The sequence below is a fragment of the Artemia franciscana genome, chromosome 5, assembly GCF_032884065.1.
Source record: "Artemia franciscana chromosome 5, ASM3288406v1, whole genome shotgun sequence".
Taxonomy (NCBI): domain Eukaryota; kingdom Metazoa; phylum Arthropoda; class Branchiopoda; order Anostraca; family Artemiidae; genus Artemia; species Artemia franciscana.
The window spans coordinates 57630858-57651229 of record NC_088867.1 but is presented as its reverse complement, the minus strand read 5'-3'; the positions used below and the strand labels follow the sequence as shown (position 1 = coordinate 57651229).

At 35.8% G+C, this 20372-nt stretch overlaps 2 protein-coding genes across 5 annotated transcripts in view; both read right to left on the bottom strand.

Moving 5' to 3' along the window:
- Nucleotides 1–20372, bottom strand: part of LOC136027629 (interferon-induced very large GTPase 1-like) — a 49357-nt gene that overhangs the window by 21677 nt on the left and 7308 nt on the right. The window contains exon 1 of one of the 2 annotated variants that reach the window (XM_065705050.1): nt 2082–2106. The exons of the other annotated variant lie outside the window; for it this stretch is intronic. The gene's annotated coding sequence lies outside the window, so the exon portion shown is untranslated. Of the gene's footprint in view, nt 1–2081; nt 2107–20372 lie in introns of those variants that run through there. 2 annotated transcript variants of the gene reach the window in all.
- Nucleotides 3989–20372, bottom strand: part of LOC136027631 (interferon-induced very large GTPase 1-like) — a 144922-nt gene continuing 128538 nt past the window's right edge. For 2 of the 3 annotated variants that reach the window (XM_065705054.1, XM_065705055.1), the window contains 3 exons: nt 19690–19854; nt 17627–17863; nt 3991–4754 (listed from right to left, as the gene is read on the bottom strand). In XM_065705054.1, coding sequence (XP_065561126.1) covers nt 4620–4754; nt 17627–17863; nt 19690–19854 — 537 coding nt within the window. In that variant the 3' untranslated portion in view covers nt 3991–4619. Of the gene's footprint in view, nt 4755–17626; nt 17864–19689; nt 19855–20372 lie in introns of all 3 variants that reach the window. The other variant, XM_065705056.1, reaches the window with a different exon arrangement.

Genomic DNA, 20372 nt, shown 5'->3' with positions numbered 1-20372 from the left:
GCCGTCCTCTCCTCAACCAGTCACTCGTTATACTAAAGTTTTTAGTTTTTTCAAAATTGTTACTATTGCATTTCAATGGCCTTTGTGTCTCAGCAGGATTTCTTAAAGAACTGGGACAAAAAGTCAAACATTTCCTTGAAAAGCAAGAGGTTCAGGAGGGACAGTCTGCCTCATATACGAGGTAATTTCTGTTCATCTTAAGTTTTAATATTGCTCCTTACTTTCATTTGAAAATATTTTGTGTTTCATTTAATTTTTGATATTTTCAAACAGATCGTGGTAACGAACTATAGTAAGGAGCAAACCGGCTCAATAGTAAACGAAACTCTGAAAAACAGAATTTTGATGCTAATAGACACACCAAAAGAATCAGATTTTTATGCTGATTTTAAATATATAAGTTTCATTAAATTTAGTCTTACTCATCAAAAAATATGAGCCTGGGAAAATTTGCCCTGTTTCCTTCATGGAATTTCTCTTCTCCCATGACAAATTCTTCCAAGAGAAGATCCTAGTTGCCGTTTAAAGTAATCAAAAAACTGGAGGACAATTAGGCATCCTCCCCCACCCTTTTTCTCAAAATCGTCTGATCAAAACTAAAAGAAAGCCATTTAGCCAAAAAAAAAAGAATTAATATGCAAATTTCATTTTAATAATTTATCAGCGGAGAGCCAAAATCAAACATACATTAATTCAAAAACGTTCAGAAATTAAATAAAAAAACAAGTTTTTTAACTGAAAGTAAGGAGCGACATTAAAACTTAAAACGAACAGAAATTAATCCGTGCATGAAAGGGGCTGTTCCCTCCTCAACGTCCCGCTCTCTACGCTAAAGTTATATTTACTGTTTTATAAAGTAGAATTGAGAGAAAGAGTAAGACTTCGAACATAATAATGGAACATAAGCCCCTGATTTCTAGCTGTTAAATTATAAAAATCAATAATTGTAAACTATTTAATAGTGCCCCATATTTTCTGTTTTTCTCTTTATAAATTATAACTCTGAGTTTAAAATACAACTCTGGAAAAAAGTACAAAATCAAGTCAAAATTTTCGATAAACAATAGTTTTGTTGAATAAGTTCTTATTATCGTTTTCTTTTACTAAAACATGTTGGTGGACGAAGAAGAGTATTATTATTTACATGAATGGAAGTTTAAAAACATAGTGAAGCCACTGTAACATGTAGAATAGGATTCCCTGATTTAACACATTGAGCCATTAGAAAAGAGAAACTTTTCGATTGTTGAAAACAAAGCTCCTGGTAGCACTTGCCACAATCCCAAGAAATATCCTTGTTAGGGTTATGATGCTCCACCTCCCCTTTTCTACCTCAGTGCAGGTAGGCATGTGAATATAGTATACTGTGATGCATAGAAAAAGACTGTTGTACAGAAAGATCCCCCTACTACACCATCTATCACATAGACACAGACCAGAAAATTTTTTGGGAATCAAGAGGTATTAGATACTATTTTATAACCCAACCCCCTCCCTATAAGCCAATGAGAGTTAAGATATTTGCAAAGCCGAATGCACTCTTTAAGGCATTTAATCCCCCCGCCGGTAAAATGACCAATTGCTCCTCTTTCTTAGCAGCTGATATGCAGTTTCACATCATTATACAATGTTACAAAATATAGACGAAATTAATCTAGTTATATGAAGCTTTAAAATAATTATCAGACATTAAAACATCTACAATAGAAAGAGTATCAGTTAATCAAAAAGAAGGATCTGCGATATTTAAAAAATGGCTTCTTCGATCAGAGATATTTCCGTATTATATGGTAGACATTCGAGAATTTGGACCGCAAAGATGAGACGATAACTGGTTTTCACGGTCTTTATACTAGATAATTAGCTTCGGCTCGGTGGAAAACTACATTGTTGCTACTATATTAAAGTATTGTATTTTCATCATGTTTTGTTTTATTTCATTAGCATTCGCCAAACTTCGCTTTTCGAACGTGTACCAAATAATACGAAAGTACCAATATTTCTCTTATAAAGCAACAACAGATAAAATCAAAATATTAATCTCCAATAAACTCAACTCAAAAAGCTAGGCTATCACTCACCAAATTCCTACGACTAACAATATATAGTGTTCTCGTTGAGAATCTAGAAGTTACTAATTTGTTTTATTCTTTCATCATAAAAGAATGAAAGTAAAGTAACTAAACAGTGAACTACGTCACATTTGTCTAATGTCAAGTAAAGATTCTTCAGCACAGGATTTTTTAGGTCTGAGGGGCTTGGGACTCGGTATCATTTTGTTAGTGTGAGCGTAGAATTTACTTTTGGAATGAATGAAGATAGTCGGATTCTCGCCAGAGAAATCAGAAATAAGTGCCACTCATTTTAAAATCACTAGTATCAAACAGTTCGTGGTAACGAACTGTAGTAAGGAGCGACCCGGCTCAATATTAACCAAAATTCTAAAAAATGGAATTTTGATACCAATAGCTACATCCAAAGAATAACATTTTAATGCTGATTTTAAATATATAAGTTTCATTAAGTTTAGTCTTATCCATCAAAAGTTACGAGCCTGAGAAAATTTGCGTTATTTTAGAAAATAGGGGGAAACACCCCCTAAAAGACCTAGCATCTTAACGAAAATCACACCATCAGATTCAGCGTATCAGAGAACACTATTGTAGAAGTTTCGAGCTCCCATCTACAAAAATGTGGAATTTTGTATTTTTTGCCAGAAGGCAGATCACGGATGTGTGTTTAGTTGTTTGTTTGTTATTTTTTCCCCAGGGGTGATCGTATCGACCCAGTTGTCCTAGAATGTTGCAAGAGGGCCCATTCTAACGGAAATGAAAAGTACTAGTGTCCTTATTAAGTGACCAAAAAAAAATTGGAGGGCACCTAGGCCCCCTCCCACGCTAATTATTTACCCAAAGTCGACGGATCAAAATTCTGAGATAGCCATTTTATTCAGCGTAGTTGAAAAACCCTGTAACTATGTCTTTGGGGACGACTTACTCCCCCACAGTCCCCATGGGAGGGACTACAAGTTACAAACTTTGACCAGTGCTTAGATAAAGTAAAGGTTATTGGGAAGGGTACAGGCGTTTTCAGGAGGATTTTTTGGTTGGGGGAGGGGTTGAGAAGAGGAGGATGTGCTGGGGGAACTTTCCATCGAGGAATTTGTCATGGGGGAAGAAAATTTCCATGAAGGGAGCGCAGGATTTACTAGCATTATTTAAAAAAAAAAAACAATGAAAAAATAAATATGAAAAAAGTTTTTCAGCTGGAAGTAAGGAGCAGCATTAAAACTTAAAATGAACAGAAATTATTACCTATATGAAGGGCTCACCTCATCCTAATACTTCGCTCTTTACGCTAAAGTATTTTTAGTAATTTCAACTATTTATTCTACGGCTTTTGTGATTCAGGGGTCATTTGTGAATTGGGACAAAAATTAAGCTTTAGTGTAAAGAGCGAGGTACTGACGAGGGGGCCAAACCACTCGTATATGTAATAAAAACATGAGAATATAAAAGTTCTTTACGTAAGCTAATTTATAAGTTACGTATATATTTTACTAATAAAAAGATTCGTAAAAAATTAAAAGTTCTAGTTGCCTTTTTAATAAATCAAAAAATCGGAGGGCAACTAGGCTTCCTCCCATGCTCTTTTTTTCTCAAAATCATTCGATCAAAATTATAAGAAAGCCATTTAGCCCAAAAAAATAAATATGCAAATTTCGTTTTAATTATTCCTCTGCAAAGACCCAAAATCAAAACATGCATTGATTCAAAAATGTTCAGAAATTAAATAAAAAAAAACAAGATTTTTTTAAACTGAAAGTAAGGAGCGACATTGAAACTTAAAACGAACAGAAATTACTTTGTATATGAAAGGGGCTGCTTCCTCATCTACGCCCCGCTCTTTACGCTAAAGTTTTGTACTGTTTTAAAAAGAAGAGATGAGAGAAAGATTCAAACTTTAGGGTAAAGAGCGGGGTGTTGATGAGGAAAAAGCCCCTTTCATACACGAAGTAATTTCTGTTCGTTTCAATGTCGCTCCTTACTTTCAGTTAAAAAAAACTTGTTTTTTTTTATTACTTAATCTCTGTTAAGAGCCAAACCTAAATTTTGATATTCAGTATAGCATAACTTTAATATAGACTTAAATAGGTCTATCTGAACCTATTTTGAACACACTAAATTTTTCAAGGAAAAAAACGCCATCGCCTGGCTTTTCTCTTTTCCCTCTAAGACTGGTTAGTTCAATAAAAAGGCTCTAAACAAATTTTGATAAATATTCAATAACAGCAATTTTAATGGATGGCAAATTAGCCCTGTAAACTTTGAAAGTAGGTTAGATAAATAATTAAAATCTCAAGTTCTGTGAAATGCACATTTCCTATATGACTACATTAATGTTATAAATTCTGAATATTTGCAGTAACTGACAGATTAAAATAGGTCAGTTCCGGTCACATGCTTCGATGATTATTTTATTGTTTCAGTGAATATAAGCCACCGTTTTAGATTACTTTATTCAGTTCTTAGTCTGTTTCTGTCCTCGTTTTGTCTACATTTACTGTATTATATGTATAAATAAACATTTTTATAATCCACACACAAACTTTATAAAAGTTAGAGACGCTTGAGATCCTCTACCGGTGGAACCCCAGATTGTAGGCCAACGCTACCATTAGACTCTAAAGAAGAGAGAAATAGAGAATCCTTTACAGCCGTCTCTGTAGCGAAAATGTGGTTTCGTGCCAAGAACTAGAAGAGAACGCCTGTTTACTTTGACACAATTTCTGGCCGTAGAATATATATATAAATATATATATATATATATATATATATATATATATATATATATATATATATATATATACATATATATATATATATATATATATATATATATATATATACCGGCTGATGTGGCCAGTTATTGGGTTTGGGACGAGGGTCAGTGGCGAACTCTGTAAGTTCTGCCAGAGTGGACCCAGCTCAAAATTGGTACTTGGGAAAATCCGGGGAAGGTAAGCAGGAAGGGCGTGTGAAAGAACAGGATGGCTGGTCTCCAGACCCCAATTTGGTTTTCTCGCTGGACAGTCACAAAACGACGATTAGCTTTGCCGGTTTTGACACTTCTTGATTCCGGGGAATAGTTTTGTAACATACTATGTCTACGATTTAGGTGCTGGAGGAGATAGTGCACTAACTATTGAAGACAACGGACCTTTCTCTATGCGAAATAAAATCCAGTAATCACATGTATCCGGTCAAACGGGCACAAAGATGTAGAGCTCGAGAACGTTATCATGAGCCCCACCAAGACATTTCTTGGGTGTTAAGGATATTGGAGCTTCCATGAGCTTTGTTTCCACCATGGTTTAAACGGGAGTATTTCTCATAAATCCTTTGGTTAATGTCTTTTTGCTTCCCAAGGGCCCCGCCCTCTTATTGGTGACCTTAGGAAACACCCCTTTGTAAAAAAAAATTCAGAATTCGCCATAATAACCGTGAAAATGGTGACCCACCTAGACCTACCCTACTTTTCAAAAATATATAAGAAGTTTGAATTCTGAACTGGGTGTTAAGCTTGACATTTGAAAAAAGTCGTAGCTCAATAACTACGTGAGTATACAGGTTTATTTGAAGAAATAACATTTTTTTTAGTATATCTTGTGTAAATAAAAAGTAAATAATCTGGAAATGGAAAACTTTGTGTTGAGAAATAACACCTCTCAATTTATCTAGTAAGTAATTCTAGCATCAGATCATCTCTTGTAGATGGGCTGGAGGGCTCTCCAATGAATTCAAAATTTTCTTTTCTTATGGAACGGGAAAGGAAGTCTAAAATTATTTCACGTTTTCATCTTTTGTGAAAGAAGAAAGCTTTCCAAAAATTTCAATATTGTCAATGCACCTTAGAAAATGATTCTTTTTTTCCCTTAAGTTCAAATGAAATTAAATTTGAGAGGAAATACGAGGTTAACGTATCTTTATTTGTGTTGATATACAGCACCCCTCAGGGTGGGGGGGGTATTACAAATTGAATTTGAAATTCAAGTCTATTAATTTTGAATCAATGTTTGTCTAAGGGTTCTAAGGGTGTGTGAGACGTCTCCTGTGTCCCTATATGATATTTAAAGTCCCCTGTATGTCAATGACTTGAAAAAAAATATACGGCAAGAAAATAGAAAAAATACGTAAATTAAAGAAATTTGAAGAGGACAGTCTGCCCAATAGCCCCCACAAGAAAAAGTTAAATATGGTGTATGCTCCCAAGCCCTAGGAGGGTCAGCGCCCCTAATATGGAGCCTTATCATACTCGTTGGGTCCGAAAAATGAAAAAAAAATAATACTAAGGTATACGTATTTTTGCTTTCATATGGCGGTACATGTACAAAAGAGGTCTGACTAAGTCTAGCAATACACCACGGTTCAAAAGCTAATTCATTGCTTGGGGATGCAACAACGAATCAAATGCTTTACTAGCATCGTATGTTCCATGCGCTAGAGTACCACCGGATTTATCTGCATCGATCAACAAATTGCACAGACATTTTAGGGTATGGAAGCAACCAAGCTTAGGCTGGAAGCCAAACTGATGAGGAGGCATGTAACAGATAGAACATAGGTTATAAATTATAATAAACACCTTCGCAAAAACGATTGAAACAGTCCCTTTTTTTAGAATCGGTGAAATAAGACCAACACAAAAAGAATCTGGAACCATACCGCAGCAAAAAATCATTTGGTATAACAAAGAAAGATGACACATAAGCTAATCAGACCCATTTTGTAAATGAAGGGCGCATATGCCATCATAACCCATGGACTGTCTTTTGTTAAGCTTTGGTATAAAATCACGTAATTCACTACAACTTACTACAAAGGTACCCGGTCCAGGAGTACATAAGCGATTATTTAAATCCGTTTCAAATTTCTTGAGAATGTTAACGTCAGGTTCGGTGAACTGACTTTTGAAATATGAATGCAACTGGTACTCACTAATTGTAATTTTGCTTTCCCGAGTTTTATTATTTGGCAAACGAGTTTTCCATAGCTTATTAGGGTCATTCGAGATCGATTCCGCAATTGCAACACTTTGGCCAACCCGGTGAGCTTTGAGCTCCTTCTGAAAGTGCCGCTTAGTAAGTAACCGTAAAGTATTTACAACTCCGTTTCTATGCATATCACAATCATTCCACAGATGTAACCAAAATTTAGAGGACTGACAAGCGGATTTGAGGCTCTCGTTACTGGACCATCCAAATTTTTCGGTTCCAGATCTACACGTTCTCACTGGGACAGCGAATTTTTCGACATTTTTTAGAGCGTGGGTAATCTGCGCACAATAAAAATTCAGTTCAATTCGAATGTCAGACTTGTCCATCCCAGGTTGCCGTTGGAGCAGTTGAAACGGAACACGGATTTTATCTAGCATGAAGTCACACTCCCCTTGGAGAATACCCTTACCAATCATGTCCCAAGATTTAACACGTAAAAATTTAGATTTCCTTTTGGCAAATTCAGAAGAGGGAGTATCTTGGACGGGGATCGACAGGAACAAAGGGATATGGTCACATATTCACCTTCCAAGCCGACTTTCACAATAAGATCTGGATTGGGAGGATGGAGAAAGACTACATGGTCAAGATTAGAAGTGTTTCCAGGAGTTGAAATAAACGAATAATTTCGGTCTTTCGGTACAATCGAGTAGCCGGTTGGTAGAATAGATAGAAACGTTTCAGCTCTAGCACTTGAATTCTCAAGTAGATCACAGTTAAAGTCTCCAATAAGTATACACATTCTGTTCATCTTCTCGATCTTTTTTAACAGTTTGGCCACCTTTCTGCAAGCAATAGTAAAATTTCTTTCAGAAGTTTCGTCCCTGTAATTGGTTGGAAGATAAAAGATTGACTATTACCAAGTTATCAACCGTCACAGCAAGATAGCAATCACACATTTCAAGCAATTCTGATTGAAAAGTTGTCAGGACGGCTAAACCACCGCTTGGCCTTCCTTTAGCTTTAAATCTTCTTGCAGGGGAGAGATGTACTGTTACATTAAAGGAAGGGCATAAAAGCTGAGAATTCAAATCCGTCGAAAAGTGTTCCTGAATACAGATGACACTAAAGGATTCGCATAGCTTTTCCAGGACTGGTAGTTTATCAAGAATGCCACCGTTAATATTCCATGACATAACAGAAAGAAAACCATTAATATTCATTGAAAACTGTTAGATTTGTACTGTTCAGCAGTCAATTTCCGATTTTCGGGGCAGGACACTGAATAGCATGAGTGACCCGAAGCTTTGCACACAACACATCTTTTCTTCTGCATGCATGGCTGCTCTTTGGTACTTTTATGGTCGGAGCCTGCGCACTGGGAACAGACCTCGGCATTATGACAATCGGCCGCCAGATATCCTACACAGTGGCATTTGAAACAACGGTGTGGTAATGTTTGAATAACATCAATACGAAAGCATTCAAACCCGATCTTGAGAGGTTCCTTCATATTAGCCTCCAAGGCTTCTTTTGATGGGAAATAAAGTCTAAAAGTGCGGGACTGACCGATCTGCTCAGCTTTTTCGCAGGATGGGATCAACTTAGCCACATCTTCTGTTTTGAGATCATTTGGGACAAATCGCAGAACTCCTAAAAACCTCTTTGATTTGACGCTTATTTCAACTGGACTATTTCCTACCTTCATGGCATTAGCAATCTTTTCAGCGGAATCCTTTGATTTGACTATTACTTTCCACTCGTGCTTATTTTTCTTGAGCTCTACTATATTGTCACTTAGCTTTCCACATGTAGTCAGAATAAAGTCTTACGGGCGTTGGGAGATTCAAGAGACTTCAGAGGGTTTTTCACTATGACCAAGTATGGTAGAGGGGTGAAATGCTGTTTTGTAGTAACGCCAGTAGGCCACAACATTGGAGCCTGTTTCAGATGTTCCGTGACGCTGTCTAACTTTCTACACATCTGGTTCACTTTAGTCGTAATACAAGCACCAACTGCATCGACACTCTCGGGTACTTCATCGGGCTCATATATGACGAATCTAGGCAAAACTTTCTTGTCTTTAGAGCATCGATAGACGGCCTTCACTAAATCAAGCACATTTTCAGAGTCCTTATTAGCTGTTCTCATTCTATCATTGTATCCCAAATTTTCATAGTGTCCACAACACTTTCTTTGCATCAAGGATAGATTCATGAGAGAAGAACTCGACTGCTCTATTAACGAAAACTTCTGTGTTTAATCCACACGCTAGTGATCGGGTAATAGAGTTCAGTAGCGAATTCCATACAAGTTCAGTTTTGCTACATTCACCCATTCCGTATCCCTCTCGCCCTAATTACCACAGGCATTTTTTTTTCAATTGTCTTCCAGAATCTAAGTCCGTATCCAAGCCGGCTATTACAATTGTTATATCTTCTCACTAAACAGGTTTTCACATGACATACATTTTACCCTTCGACGCGTTAATTAGCTATGGTCACTGAATTAATTTTAGTTCACAGCAAGTTAAAATCCAATGAATCCAAACAGGTGTTCCCACTCTGAAGACTAAATGCAGACTGAAGGAAAAGAACATAATAACAAAAATCAAAATTCACCATCAAACAGTTCGTGGTAACGAACTTTAGTAAGGAGCAACCTGACTCAATAGTAACCGAAACTCTAAAAAACAGAATTTTGATACCAATATATACATCAAAAGAATTGACTTTTTATGTGGATTTTAAATATACAAGTTTCGTCTTTACCCTCAAAAGTTACGAGTCTGAGAAAATTTGCCTTATTTTTGAAAAAAAGGGGGTAACACCCCTTAGAAGTCATAGAATCTTAATGTTAGTGAATCTTAATGAAAATTATACCATCACGTTCAGCGTATCAGAGAACCGTACTGTAGAGGTTTCAATCTCCCATCTGCAAAAATGTGGAATTTTGCATTTTTTACCAGAAGAAATATCACGGATGCGTGTTTATTTATTGTTTTTTGTTGTTGTTTTTTTTCCAGGGGTGATTGTGACAACCCAGTGGTACTAGAATGTTGCGAGAGAGCTCATTTTAACAAAAATTAAAAGTTTTTACGCCCTTTTTAAGTGACCAAACAAATGGGAGGGCAACTAGACCCCCTCCCACGCTCATTTTTTCCGTCACCGGATCAAAATTTTTATCCATTTTGTCGAGCATGCTCGAAAACCAAATAAATATGTTTTTGAGGACGACTTAATCCCTCAAAGTCCCCGGGAGACGGGCTGCAAGTTATGAACTTTGCCCATTGTTTAAATATAGTATTGGTTACTGACAAAGTATAATGACGTTTTGTTTTTTATGGTGGTGTAGGGAGGGGGGTCACGTGAGAGGATCGTCCCATGGAGGAAATTATCAGGGGGGAAGAGAATTTCCATGAAGGGGTGCTGAATTTTCCAGCATTATTTAAAACAACAATGAGAAATTAAATGTAAAAACAAGTTTTTTAACTGAAGTAAGGAGCAACATTAAAACTTGAAATGAACAGAAATTATGACATATATGAGGGGGTTCGTCTCCTCCTCAATACCTCACTCTTTACGGTAAAGTATTTTTGCAATTTCAAAAGAGCTATTTATTCTAATTAAACGGCCTTTGTGGTTCAGGGGCAGTGCTGCAACAAGTACTCCAAATTTTTACTTAAGTATCCAGTATTAAGTACTTATTGTTTTTTTTACTTAAATATCAAGTAATAAGTACTTTACAAATTCTTACTTAAGTATCAAGTACCAAGTACTTGCCAAAATTGTACTTAAGTAGTACTACAAGTACTACTTGAAGTATTTATTATATGTATGTATGTTCTATATATATATATATATATATATATATATATATATATATATATATATATATATATATATATATGTATATATATCAGTGCTGTCACTTACTTGAAGCACTTTTACTTGAAGTACTTTTACTTGAAGTACTACTTAAGTAAAATTTTCCATTACTTGTGCTTATACTTAAGTAATATTACGAAATACTTATTACTTAAGATACTTTTAATGTACTTCTTTTTCAAATACTTTACCTTTGACACGAAAATTGTGTTTGTGTGTGCTTTGGCAATGTACAAGAAAACATCACCTTTAGATTTAGAGTAAACTCAGATGTAGCTCCATGCCCTATTTTTGGATATGAAATAAGGTATTTGTTTTTGACGAAAAAACTATAGTATGATTAACACTTGGTTTAATTTTTGTTTAAAAGTTATAGAACAAAGAAAATTGTTATTTCACAGTTCACTGGTCGACAGTGAGGTAAAATCCCTTGTTTTGTGCTAAATGTTACATACTGTTGTCAATTTGGGTTTATATTTCTGATATTAGTGTTTAAGTTTTGTCATCTCGTCAACTGAACCAGATCTCTACCATTTCATCATCTTCAGGACCATATTATTGGTAAAACTACTGAAGCTATGAATCTTTGCCCATCTAAATGTTGTCTGCAATAAACAAGTCTAGGCAATTCTAGCTGGATTCAATGCAGTGGTATTTCGTCAAATTCGTTCCAGTAAATTCAGGTATTCAGACGAATCTGACTTCAGATTTGTCACTCCATTCGTAAGTTATAGGCCCTACTAAATTAAAGGAAAACTCAACTTTCTTAAGACTTGAAACTCTCTCCCCTCTTGCTCTATTTGAGATTGGGTTTGTGATACCAGAACTTGATACGAGTCCTGATCTTAGGCATCTTTGGTTTAGTTTTCATTCTGATCCGTTATTCCATTTGCAAGTTATACTAAATTAAACAGAAAACTTAAATCATTCAGGAATTAAAACCCATTCCCCCTTGTTAAATTTGAGCTAGGGTCTTTATCTCAAAACTTGATATGTGTCATGGTCTTAGGCCTCTTTGGTTCAATTTTCATTCAGATCCATCACTTACGTCACAAGTTACTCTGAATTAAACGAAAAACTGTTTTTAACAGGTAAAGCCCTCTCCCCCCTGTTTTATTTGAGCTAGGGTCTTCATCTTTCACCTTGATGAGTCTCATGATCCTTGGCACCAAATCTGGCCATCAAAATTTTCATCCAAATCAAACCAGCGCTTCTCCCCCTATACGTGACAACACAGACGAACGGACAGACAGACAGACGGACGGACGGATTTTGCAACGTCTTAGGTAGCCATGTTGGCTAATTGGATCCAAAAAAAGGAAAAAATGGCATATCATCATCCAGGTATCATCACCTATTTGGATAGTGGAAAATATGCATCAAGATAGGTTTTTGAGATCTGTCTGTCTGTCCGCCCGTCTGTGCAATCGAGTATAGCGGGAGAACCGCCAGTCAGATTTGTATTGAAATTGAACTATTTGGATTTAAAATTGAGCTTTATTAGGGCGATGGGGCTTTAAGTGTTAAAAAAAATTCATGTTTTTTTTATTTAATTCACTGTAACTTGCATATGGAGATGAATTTCGATGAAAATTGAATAAAGATGCCTAGGAGTATGGTATGCATTGAGTCCTGGGATGGAGACCCAAGCTTAATTAAAAGTTGAGTTTTTCATTTAATTCAGTGTAGCTTGCGAGAGATTGATGGATCTCAGTGAGGCTTTTGGTTTAGTTTAGCATAACTTGCGAATGGAGCAACGGATCCAAATGAAAGCTAGGCCAAGGATGACAAGAATCAGGGCTCATATCGAGCTCTGATATCACAAGCCATATCTAAAATAGGGGGAGGGGGGTTTCAAGTTTTAAGAAAGTCGAGTTTTCCTTCAGTTTAGTAGGACCTATAACTACTTCCACCCATGGCTTGCCCAAAGCCTGGAAATAACCCTTTTCCAAAATAAGTCATACTGAAGCCAACATTCAACCAAATATTTCATTCCCAGAGAAAAATTACTTTGTATGGCACTTGGTATTCCCCAAGTGACATTCTCCGACTTACCAATTCTTCGACTCGACCATCTGGGGGGGGGCGGTTAATCTGGAAAAATTAGATCGGATGTTAATTAAATTTGATATTTATGAGGATATCATGTCTCAGAGCTCTTACATTAAATTCCGACCGGATCAGGTGACAATGGAGGGGGAAACCTAAAATCTTGGAAAATGCTTAGAGTGGAGGGATCGGGATGAAACTTAGTGGGAAAAATAAGCACAAGTCCTAGATAGGTGATTGACATAAACAGAACGAATTCACTCTCTTTTGGGGAGTTGGAGGGAGGGTTAATTCTGAAAAATTAGAAAAAATGAGGTATTTTTAACTTACGAAGGAGTGTTCGGATCTTGAATTTCATCCGATGAAATTTCATATTAGAAGGAACTCGTAACTCAGATCTCATGTTTTAAATTCCGACCGGATCCAGTGTCATTGGGGGGATTTGGGGGGGACTGGAAATCTTGGAAAACGCTTAGAGTGGAGTGACCAGGATGAAACTTGGTGGGAAGAATAAGCACAAGTCCTAGATACGTGATTGACATAGTCGAAATGGATTCGCTCTCTTTGGGGGAGCTGGAGGGAATGTTAATTCGGAAAAATTGCAAAAATTGAGGTATTTTTAACTTAAGAGCAGATGAAGGTTCGTGAGGTATTTTGAATTTGATATTAAAAAGGAACTCATGTCTCAGATCTCTTATTTAAAACCCAGATCAGTTCTGGTAACATTGGGTGAGAGTTGGAGGGGGAAAAAGGTAATCTTGGAAAACGTTTAGAGTGGAGGGATCAGGATGAAACTTGATGGGTAGAATAAGCAAATGTCGCAGATACGTTATTGACGAAACCGGACTGGATCCACTCTCTTTGGGGTAGTTATGGGGGTCAAGTGCTTTGGGGAGTTCGGTGCTTCTGGGCGTGCTAGGACAATGAAAATTGGTAGGCGTGTCAGGGACCTGCACAAATTGACTTGATAAAGTTGATTTCCCCGATTCAACCATCTGGGGGGGGGGGCTGAAGGGAGAGTAAAAATTAGAAAAATGAGGTATTTTTAACTTGTGAGTGGGTGATCGGATCTTAATGAATTTTGATATTTAAAAGGATCTTGTGTCTCAGAGCTCTTATTTTAAATGCCAACCAGCATTAAGCCTCTGATTTTTCTTTTAAATTAGTCTATTGATTCTTATAATTTTGCTAGAGCTCATGCCATATGAGCTCTTGGCTCTTCCGACCTCGTCACAAGTGCCATATGAGCTCTTAGCTCTTGTTTTGTTCCTTTTTTCTCGGTAGATTTTCGACTTAGTCTCGTGGTTTTCGCCACCTCATGTTATGAAAACTACAGCTAGAAATAGATAGGTTTGAACTTCTGCCGTATTGTCTTCTAGTATATTTAAATGAGCGCTTGCATCGTGCCTGCGTCCCCTTAAAAGATTTTGTTTCTTACGGTAATATTGGTTTGTCTTCTGTTGCATATGCAGACAACGTTCTTCTTGTTGCCCGGACTCGCCGTGGATTGCTTTCCAATTTTACTATATTAACCAATGAGCTATCTAAGATTGAACTGTCAGCTAATGCGTCTAAATGCGATTTTATTTGTTTTAATAGCCCTTATGCGGTCGCTCCATTTGTTGCTGGGACTTCAGTTCTGCCATGTTCTTCTTTAGTTAGCTGGCTTGGTCTGTGTTTCGGTCCAACACTTTCCACTACCTTTTCATCCTTAGTGAATCAAGCCGTGAAAAACCTATGCGTACGCTTACGGCTTTTCCACTTACGGAAAAATGTCCCCAACCAAAACCCGTTACAACCGCATCGTTTTGTGCACGATTTATAACGCTTATTGCGCCACTGTGCTTTTGTTTTATCAGGCATGGCTCATCTGTTTCGCAAGAAAAATTCCCATACTCTACATGCGGCTTATTTCAGATATTGCAAAATCCTCCTCCGGTTTCCTAGATGGCACCAAAACAGAAAAATAATTGCTCGATTTGGTTTAATAGATAAGCCTTCTTGGATTCGGTCTTCCAGTGATGATTTATGTAAAAAGACTGTCTACTTTATTCACGTTTACGACCCTCTGCAGCCTTTTTTCCATATTGATACTGGTTAATTAGTCCATGTTGTCTTTTGTTAGTTTGATTTTTTTTCTTGCTGTTTATCGTTTTGTTTTTGTTTATTTATAATACTCCGTACTTAGTGTTTTTTATACTTTTACGGATAATAAAAGAATTAATACGGATAATGAAAAAGTTCATTCATTGATTCATTCATTCATTCTGCAGTTTGACCAGCCGTATAGAATGCATCTGAATCAGCGGGCTTGCTGCAGGCCCGTGATTTTATAAAATATGTTTATAGGGAGTTTTACCGACCATCTGAATTGACTACACATCATGCGGCTTGCTTGAGTGAAAACCAGCCAAAGGATATAGATGCCATACATTTTCATAGCCAGTCTGAAATTTAACTTGAAAACTTGAGGCAGTTTCCTTGTAAAGGTTCCGAGGGCGAGACATGCCATCAATTGATTTTTGGTTATTGAGATTTAATTTCTCTTATTAAAAAAGTCAGCAACTGACTCACTTGGCTCCTTACTTTTAAATTTGATTTTTTTTTTTTTTTCAATGGTTTTTACTTATTGAATCAGAGAACGAACTACTTTATTACCTTTTATCTGTTTTAAAGCCAATCCAAAGTTTATTTTTCTATTTTCAATATTTTTTCCACCATTCCGACATGTTTGAGAATAACCCTGTATTTTTTTAAACGTTCCAGATTTGACTGAACACTAATCGCCAGAAGTTCAACTCTATGTGCACTGTATTAATCCTGTCATGTGATCTGTCTGATCCAATCAGAAGTTTTTTGACTGCACTTAATTGTTTTGATAGTCTTTTTATTTAAAGCCGTTGTGTTGAAAGTTGGTTCAGATTATTTTTTGGACTTCATTGGGTGTGTACCAGCCAAACAAAGGAAAACAATACTTTCAATATTCTTTACATCATTCCCATATGTTTCAGAATAACGCTGTATTTTTTCAAACGTGCCAGATTTGATTGAACACTAATCGCCAGAAGTTCAACTCTACGTACACTGTGTTAATCCTGTCATGTGATATGTCTGATCCAATCAAGAGTTTTTTGACTGCACTTAAATATTTTGAGTCTTTTCCTTTCAAGCCGTTGTGTTGAAAATTGGTTAAGATTATTTTCTTGGACTTCATTGGGTGTGTACCAGCCGAACAAGGGAAACGGTTAAAAACTATAAAACGGAAATTCTGGTTCTTGATTAAGATTTCCAAGAGAGGAATGACAGAGGACATTTTATAGGCAAAGGAAGGGTCTTGCATAGGTTTTATGCATGGGTTACATATATATATATATATATATATATATATATATATATATATATATATATATATATATATATATATATATATATATATATATATATATATATATATATATATATATATATATATATATAGAATAAATACTTGAAGTGTTACTTAATTACAATTTTGGCAAGTAATTGATATTTGATACTTAAGTAAGAATTTGGAAAGCACTTATTACTTGATATTTAAATAAAAAAACAATGAGTACCGATACTTAAGTAAAAATTTGGAGTACTTGTTGCAGCACTGCATGAAACGACCATATAAATCATTAAATTTCCCAAATTATCCCTCTATTAAGGTCTTTGGCAAAATTACGCCGGTTTAATCTAAGCAAAGATGCATTGCTTACTTACTACAAAACTTAGATGAATCCAATTCTAGAATATGCCTGCCCAGTCTGGCACGCTAGTCTCACAAGAGATCAAACTAACAAACTTGAGGGAATATAAAAGCGTGCATTGCCAGTGACTTTGGGGGATATACTGTTACCTTCATTTAAGCACCTTAAATTAGCAATTAAAGCAAGGTGCTTTTCCTTGTAGTTATACAACGACGTACATTTATTTATGCTAACTTTGCTTAATTTTGGACATGATTACTTGGCTAATGGATTGGTTATACTATTTTGTCCTAGGTGATTGTATGGATGAGTAAGGTCAACTGCAATGCAAGTGCAATACTTACTTACTACAAAAATCACATGAGACCAATTCTAAAATATACCTGCCCAGTCTGGCACGCTGATATATATATTTATACATATATTTCGCATTGTATTCGTATTCGCATTGTATTCGAGAATACGCATTGTATTCGTACTCAGCATGTAATATTATTACTGAAACTCACAAATTTATCTTTAACACATATAGATTTATGATTGTTGATTTTATTATTATTAATTTTTTTATTTTAGATGATTTATAATTACTGATTTTAGAATTGACTTTAACGGTGCAGATCACAGCCAGAAGTCAAAAATTCAGAAAAGCGTGAATGTCACATCGAATGAGGCGGAATTGCGCCGCGCATACAACAGAAAAATGAGGAGTGTTTCTCCAAAATTTGCATAGTAACAAAAACCACCTTAAATAATAAATATATAATTAGCAAAGAGAAGCCTGAATTCCTGAACCACAAATTAATAACATATTTTACCATATTACTATTGATTTTAGACACTAATTTTTACAGTCAAAATCACGCCAAGGGGTCACAATTTTTGAAATTTACACCAAACATGCAACAAAAAAATATAAAGTTTCTGTTCAAGCATTTGCAGAACCACAAAAAAAAACTCACCTTAAATAGAGTAGGTGCATAATCTGGTAAAGTAAAATCTGCGTTCCTGGACCACAAATAGGAAATAACACTACCAAGGCTAATAAAAATTTCAGCACATTTCTTCTCAAAAACATAACTTTCCTCGGAGACTGACTGACCTGCATTAAAACCAACAGCAGAAATAATGCTCTCAAACTGACTGCTGTTGAAAATCTTCGCTAAAATAACTGTATGGTGATCACGCCGACTCAACACCTGTGAGAACAGGAATGGTTCAGTGGCCAAACCAAATAAAAAGTGATACAGAAAATAAATTACTGGCTTCGTTTCAGTGTTCCACTGAAAGCTGAGAGTATTAAATGGTTAAGATATCCAGGATGGCAATAGAACAATCGGTATAATGCCAGTCGAGTCGGTTATTCGTCAGTACTAAGTGTCGGGTTTTGGTAAGATTCAACAGTTTCGGAATGTTCTTGAGCACTATTTGCATAGTGTACAGGATTTGCAGAGATTCTCTTAAGTATATCGGGTCTGCATGCAAAATGTGTTAACTACAATTATTCTGCATATTACGAAGAAAGAGTTGTTTTCTAACTTCATACTGTCCAAATACTTTACAACTCCCCACCCCTAATGTGCAAATATAAAGCGAAAATTATACTAGTCCAATGTATTCTGTGATCCTCCACTTGTTTTCCAGTGAATTACAGCTAGTTGTCTCTTAATTTAGACAGACGAAACCGGTTTGTTCTCGAGTTTTATACAGCGTAATTCTTGAGTTTTGTCGCTATAAAAGATAAGTACTAATTCGCCTACTACTATTTTATGCCGAGAGAAAAGGATCTAGATAGACCAAATCTCTGGGTCCCTCCCATTCCGTCCCCTTAATATATTTTACAAATTGTCTTCTGACTGAAATTAGAGACCCTTGAGCACAAGATACTTGGAATAGATGAGACTGAGGTGATATAGCGGGAATTTTACCTGAAAGTATTAAGTCACTTGAATGGACTTGGTTTGGATAACGAAAAATCTAATCAAATAGCAATGAATCAATGTCAGACCCCGAAACAAGAAGAAAAATCTCACTTTATATAGTCGGTAAATTTATGTAGTCTGATAAAGCTCAAGCTCGTACCCCCCCCCCTCCCCAATCCCGGTATTTGTATGATTTATTTTGCCTTCCTATTTTTCTATAAAGTCTAAATTATAACCTTAGACTAAAAAGTAGACAGGTACCATTGACTGAAAAAAAACTGCTACTGAGCAATTTAGACTTGTCCAATTGAAACGAAGCTATATTAGGCTAAACCCTTGAAGCTTATAAGGAAACGTTATTCCTTTACATACAAAAAAAAAACATATTTTACAAAATACAGAAATTGTCATCCTGGTAATCAACTGATGAAAAGTATGAGATCATAGGTATAACGGGGCTAAATTTGAGAACATAACACCCCCACAAGATCTTAATCATTTTTCTTTGACTTTCCCATATATTCCATGATATCTTTTCACAGATTTCACGGATGCGTGTTTATTATTTTTTTTTTTTTTTGCTTTAAGGAACAGGATTGCACTTCATGCAAGAGGAGTGCAGCTACTTAGTAGGGAACGTTATTAAAACTTTACTACACTGGCCGTAATATATACTACTTGCTCATTTCTAAAATTGAATCCAAAAATGAACTACTTTAGTATTATCAATACGAGCAACAAGACAACTTTCTCGAAAGAGCTTTAACCCATTACATTCTTGCAGCAAATATACTTGATTGGCTTAGATACAAAACGGTTCCCCCCTTTCTGGGGGGAGGGCTAATATGGACACTATAACGATTACTATCAGGGCAGCGGACTACCACCCCTCTATCCACCACCCCTTGAGTGTGTATGTTGTTACGTGGAGGTAGGGTTTCTACCAGACATTATTTATTGGACTTTCGAAGGATAGCATTGCGTCTTAAAAAAAAAAAAAAATAGTATCGCATTGGCAGAAAAGGTGAGTCAAACGTTTCATCTTTTTATACATCTTATAGCTCAAAATGCCAAACAAAATCGAAAAAAAAAAGAATATTTACCAATATTAAAGTCGACGCAACGGTCTGGACCTCCTCTTGTGGGCTGGCCAAAAGGGTAGGACTGGCATATCGACCCAAAATAACATTCAAAAATTCGAGAATTAGTGGTAGATCTGTCGTGAATTGCTGATATAAATCGCGACGTCTTTTCGGATTTTCAACTTTCTAAAAGAAAATAAAAGTTCTGATATTTTTGGAAATGAACTTTTCTAAAACGAAACTTTTCTTTTGATTTAGTTTAAGTGCTTATCTCATTAAAATGTTGTTTTTTTAAAGACTTTTTTGTATACTGAAAAGAAATACTGCAAAATATAAATGAAAAGAAAAAGAAAGAAAAATTTAAAGAATTCTAAGGAAGTATGACAACGCTGGCCTGAAATTCTAACGTTCACATCTTATCTGCATATCGACTCTCAAAAATCAGAACATAATAAGTACACTTTCAGGGTTTTGAGTTTGCTTTATCTTATACGAGGTATTTTCAAAAAAAAAAGTTACGTATGATTCCTTGAGAAGCATTGTGATAGAAAACAGATAAAATATAACTCGACTTGCCGCACTGGTTTAGCTTACTTAATTTTAAAATATCACTAATCCTTATTCAATAAGTTATTTGTTATCATAAATTTACCATTTAATAAATATAAGAATTGGTTACATTATTATTAGCTTTTGCTCAAAAA